This window comes from Mizuhopecten yessoensis, unplaced genomic scaffold (genome assembly GCF_002113885.1).
Source record: "Mizuhopecten yessoensis strain PY_sf001 unplaced genomic scaffold, ASM211388v2 scaffold1311, whole genome shotgun sequence".
Taxonomy (NCBI): domain Eukaryota; kingdom Metazoa; phylum Mollusca; class Bivalvia; order Pectinida; family Pectinidae; genus Mizuhopecten; species Mizuhopecten yessoensis.
The window spans coordinates 701,103-707,102 of record NW_018403983.1 but is presented as its reverse complement, the minus strand read 5'-3'; the positions used below and the strand labels follow the sequence as shown (position 1 = coordinate 707,102).

Genomic DNA, 6,000 nt, shown 5'->3' with positions numbered 1-6,000 from the left:
AAAACATGACTCTCTGTTTCTACCACGCTTTTACACGCGAAACACTTTCTTTCACTCAAAAGTATTCTCTCATACCGGCCTGTTTCGATGCGTATCGGTGCAACCCCATACCTAAACTTAGCTAGCGCACTACTATGTGATTTAGGCATTACTAACATATTATAATTTTCTACCTCATAATTAAACTTAAATAACCTGTGCGTACGTAGTTTGTTATCTCCAGAAATACAATTTTGGCTCCGGTACGGTTTAGTTCCCTTTTCCAATTTCCAATAAACAATTCCAAGCCACAGACCTTAGCGTCCTTAAGTAAATTTTTACTATTAATTGGACCTGTGCTATAGTTAACCAAGCCTCTAGCTCCCCGAGTCTGGAAATTACCCTGAAGTTCCAATTTTTATTTCGGTGGTTACCTATATGTGAAGGCGACTCCAATGTCTAAAATCAGCTAGCCATTGGTTCACTATTACTGGAGTCCAACCCATGTCCCCGCTAACAGCTACGTTAGGTGCATAGCGACCAAGGCCTAGATAAAATCTACATGCGCGATTTTGAATAGCAACAATACAACTAAATGGACGTGAACCCCATATAGCAGCACCGTAACTAATTACTGACCACACTGTACTCTCATACAGTTGTGTAAAGGTTTTGTTTGGTAAGCCCCCCATTGATTTAGATTTAGCTATTAACAAACCCGCTGATTTGACCACGAGTTTTGCCGTTGCATTAAAATCCAAGTGTTTCGTAAACGTAAGACCTAGGTATGTATACTGGCTACGTATTGCTAGGGCCAGCTTCCCACACGAAAACATACTATCACTGACTGTTACAGACTTTGGACGGAAATGAACAATAGCCGATTTATTAGCGTTAATATTTAGTTTATTGGATTCACACCAAGTATTTAGACCATTTAGTAACGCTCAGTACTAGCCATGACCACCAGATCATCTGCATAGAATAGGGCACATATTTTACGCTCCGTTACCTCTATACATGATCAACAGAAACGAAATTAAGGAGAAGTTACTGTATATACGAACAAGAGGGCCTGTATCGCTCACCTGGATATGTGTAAAGTACTTGAGATGAGGTTAAGCTATATCACTACATTGTATGTACAGTATGTCCATATGAAATTTCAAAAAGATCCATCCAGTATTTCTGGAGATATAGCAAGAACAAACTTCAAACAAGCAAATTCGTGGAATTAATATCCCCCGCTTGCAGTACATATTGTAGGTTAAAATTATTGAGGTTAGGTTTAAACATGTGAGTATCGTGCTGTTGAGATATAATGTATCGCTTGAAACTTGAAGAAAAAAAGCAGTTATACATGTACCTCATTGATTATCAGTAAATATGCACAAATCACATCGGTTGGCAAACTTAGCATGGGTCGGATGTGCATAAGGAATTTGTTTGAAACATCTGAACAATATCTACAGCAATTATCACACGAAAACCAAAGAATGCCCGATATGGGTGGAAAGACAGAGAAACACAAACATTGTTATCAAATTTGAAGGAATTTGGCTAATATTTGCTAGAGTTATAAAGTGGAAACTAAAGATAATGACGTTTTTCGTAAATTAAGGGGCAATAACTCTGCCAAATGGAGTCCGATTAAAGTAGTTGTCAAACTTGGCCGACCCCTCAATGCGTTGAACCCGGTTACTAAGCGTGAAGAAAATCAGTTAACGTTTGTTGTAGTTATTGCACGGAAACGAAACGCAGTAGATAATGACGTTTTCCGTTATTCAAGGGGCCATTACTCCACCAAAGGGATCCGCTGAAAGTGGTCATCAAACTTGGCCGATACCTTTAGGCACTTAACCATGTGACCAAGTTTGAAGAAAATCAGTTAGCATTTGTTGTAGTAATTGCACGGAAACAAAGCGCGGCAGATAATGACTTTTTCATTGTTCAATGGGCCATAACTACGCCAAATGGGGTCCGCTGAAAGTGGCCACCGAACTTGGCCGAGCCCTTAAGGCATTTGACCATGTGACCAAGTTTGAAGAAAATCGGTTAATATTTGTTGTAATTATTGAACGGAAACGAAGCGTGACAGACAGACAGACCGACAAACCCAAATTAATTTCCCCCGTTTCGGTGAAAGCGGGGGATAATAACAAAATCAAAGATGGTGTCCTGGTCACCATCATGATTTAATGAATACACCCTGATAGTAGCAGGCACTACTAGACAACTTGATGGATATGAAATTGAGATTGAGTTTTAAAGAAAAAATTGACGGACGGTCGGACGACGGACGCTGCGCCATGGCATAAGCTCACTTGTCCTTCGGGTAGGTGAGCTAAAAACTACAAAGCAGCGGAACAGGAATCTTTAAGTGCCCAAAGGAAAAAAGCGTAACTAGGACATTTCATTACCATCGATAATGTAGTTCAGTTGGTTAGAGTTACAGTCCCTGGATTGGAACGTCTTGTGTTCGAATCCTCGTCTAGCGCCACTGCTGATTCGTTTTTACTTATTTAGTCTTTATTAGTTTCTCATTCAAGTTTTGGAAGGTGTGTTTTGTACTATCATGTGCAACCCAATTCGTGAAAAGTGAAAAAAATCTTTGTATATTTTGACTAACTAATTTATCTAATTAGTGTGAATTGTTCATATTAGAGCTTCTTTGAATAATAAGTAATAAACAGATAGTTATTACGGAATTTAAAACATTTTTTCATGTTTTCACATATTGGGTTGATAGGATTTATCCTATCATGTGCAACCCAATTCGAGAAAAGTGAAAAAAAACTTTGTATATTTTGGCTAATAAGTCTATCTAATTAGTGGAAATTGTTCACATTAGAGCTTCTTTGAAAAATTAGTAATTAACACAAAGTTATTTAGGAATTTTAAACATTTTTTCATGTTTTCACATGTTGGGTTGATAGGATTTATCCTATCATGTGCAACCCAATTCGTAAAAAGTGAAAAAAAAACTTTTTTGCTAATTAGTGGATTTTATTAGTTGAGATGGTTCAATTTTATATCATAGCATCTTCAACTTTCTTTACGATGATTTTCTATGAGGTTTCGAAACAGAAGAGATAGTGTTCGGGTTTGAATAAAGGTAGTGGGCCAAGGGATGGCAGATGAGTGTGGTCAATATAGGATTCAAACAGGATAGATGTGATAATGTTAGTTATGTTATTCTAACACACACTACATCGTATGCTACTGTAATGAAAGGTTACATGTATAGCCTGCTCTATAAATACGCACCAATGAAAAATACGAATTCTCTCAAACTATCAGAAGATGGTTTTCCCAATTCATCCATCATCTTCAGCTGTTTGATTGTGAAGTTTTTTAAAAAGTATCTCGCATGAGTATGGTGGCATACATTAAATATATGACATTTCGTGTTTTCGCTTTGTCGCCCGCGAAAAGACGCCAAACAACAAAAGAAATAATGATAAGAAGACAATCCGCCAAAGCGAAATTACGCCACACTGATGTGCAAATAACGCCAAAGCGAAGAAATAAAATGGCGCCTTTTCCCCCTTTTTGGCGTTTTTCGCCTTTTTGTCTTTTCGTTCTGGAGGATTTTCGTCTTTTTCGTAATTTCGTTTTGTCGCTTGGCGCAAATTCGCAGGCGAAAAAGCGAAAAGACGAAATGTCATATACATGTATAAGCCATCATACATTAGTCAGAATCTCCGATGTGGGAAACTCTCTTTGTCCTGAATATCATATAAACATTGAAATATCTTAATACTGACCTGAATTGAGGCCCATTTGCTTCGTTTGGTTCATCTCTAGATCCGTTCGGAACTCCTCCCATCCCCGCTGGATCGTTCTCGTCAGGCGGCGATGACACTGAGGTCCTGATGTTGTCCACAAGTTGACCTTGACCGTGTTCGTCGGTGATGGAGATGGCAATACTATCCCCATCATCACCGCCGGGCTGTGAGGGGATGATAATCGGTGATATATGGGCAGTGGGCGGGGTTTTGGTTGTATGTTTTATATTGTTCTCGCTCTGTGTTGTTTTCTCGCTAAATACACCGTTGTTACTATTTCGCACACCCTGCTTCACAGATATATCGTCCAGATCAATCTTTACATCTTTAACATCTTTTGATATCGTTGGTTTCGATGAGAAATTTGATGACTTCTCGTCACTGTCTGTAAAAGCTGGGTTTACTTTGCTAAAAGAGAGTCCTTGAATGTCTGCCATGTTGGTAAACGGAACTACATTTGAATCGGGAATATCAGTTGATGTAACTACAGGTTGGAATTGATTTTCAAAACAGTATTGACCTTTTACCTGTAGCGGAGGTTCGTAGGGATTGTTAGAAATGTTATTTCCGGTATCTGGCAGATATCGCTTAAATGTAAAGCTTTTGAAAATCTCTTCGTTCGCCGTCAGTGTCTGTTTTCTGTGTCTTGGTCGCCACAGACGATTACCATCAGACAGATAATAGTTCACGTAGGCAGCGCTCTCTTCCTCTAAGTCTCTATCCTCTTCTTCGGTGTCAACACCGGAAGTGACGTCGATTCGAAGCAAGTGTTTTGAAGATTGTTTAGCCTTTTTCCTTCCTGAATGACGCTCTACAATACAAAAAAAAGTTTTTATACAGTGATCCTTTAGGACGGTATCGGAATTTCCCTCCGTGTCATATATAATTGATTTAGTTCTGAGTTATTTGTAATACCAGATACCTTTATATTTTAGTGATACTTTTATCATTCAACCCTTGTAATAAATTGTAAGAATTACTCTGTTACAGATCACATTTTTACTTTATTGCGGTATATCGATATTATTAAACCGATATTATTCACATCAATACGCATCATGTGTTTAACAAGTAACTGAGAAGAATTTAATTGTAGATACATGTACAAGTAGACAACTCGTGTGTCTGTTTGGTATATAGACGAACCAGTTCGTGTACGTTTCAATGTCAGATTTCACGGACGAAACCTGACGGATATGCAAATGACCTTGAAAGTCTATGTAAGGACAAGTCAGAAAGCAACGTCAGACCACTAGGTCCCTACTTCTTTTATAAAAACACAACCCTCTCCCAACCGACCACCATAACCAGACATGGATCGACGAAAGCTAGCATTGGTTTCATAATTCTTATGACATTTCTTTTAAATGCATATCCCGCTTGTAACACTAATGAACAGCTTTCCGTTAGACACAACTAAAAAGTATGACTACATATACCGGTGTCATTTTATCTGCACCCCGTTTTAGTTTTCAGAAGTAAATAAATTAATTGTGCATTTAAAAAAAAAGTTTTTCTTTTATTGAGACATTTTAAGAACTGACCAACATTATTCTGGAGCTGTAGAAAAATTAAGAAAAAAAAAGAGAACACAACCTTTATAAATATGTGTCATTCTGTATCATTTGACATCATTCTTTGGAATTCCGTAACTAGTTTTCATAATAATCTTGATATTTAAATCAATGAATCACATCAGTTAAGCACACACACATGGCACTAGATTAGACAGAAAGCACTCACCTTCTTTGGAAAAATCGATAGAAAGAGGTATACTCCGAGAAAAATAATAAAATAATTTCAGATATTCTCAGTGCCAAAACCTTTATAGCTGAATGCATATATCCGGATGTCCTACGCATTCGATACTCTGACAGAGTTTCCACGTCAGAATATCATTCAAGCGTCCAAAAGAACTCGCTTTTACCGTCACCAAGATGTTTGTTTTAGGATTTGGCTATCTCTTGAAGATAGGACTGTTTGTTGACTCTATTCATTAACACCACAAGGATTACCTATGTGGATAGATCGGTACACATCTATTCATCATGACGTCACACGGTTAGGTCTGTCGTATGTTGTTTTTGTATCTCATGCTTATTAAGTTCTTCACACTATAGTTTAATCTATGTTATATATAATCTAATACCTATTTCCAATATTGCACCCTTTTAAGTTGGTGTTTAAGAATTTAAAGGTAGACACGTACTTGTAGCGGGAGATTTTATCCCCG

At 37.7% G+C, this 6,000-nt stretch overlaps 1 protein-coding gene across 3 annotated transcripts in view; it reads right to left on the bottom strand.

Moving 5' to 3' along the window:
• Positions 1–6,000, bottom strand: part of LOC110459032 (NADPH oxidase 5-like) — a 71,661-nt gene that overhangs the window by 32,661 nt on the left and 33,000 nt on the right. For all 3 annotated transcript variants that reach the window (XM_021511073.1, XM_021511064.1, XM_021511080.1), the window contains exon 2: positions 3,747–4,578. In XM_021511073.1, the coding sequence (XP_021366748.1) occupies positions 3,747–4,204 (458 nt within the window). In that variant the 5' untranslated portion in view covers positions 4,205–4,578. The remainder of the gene's footprint in view (positions 1–3,746; positions 4,579–6,000) is intronic.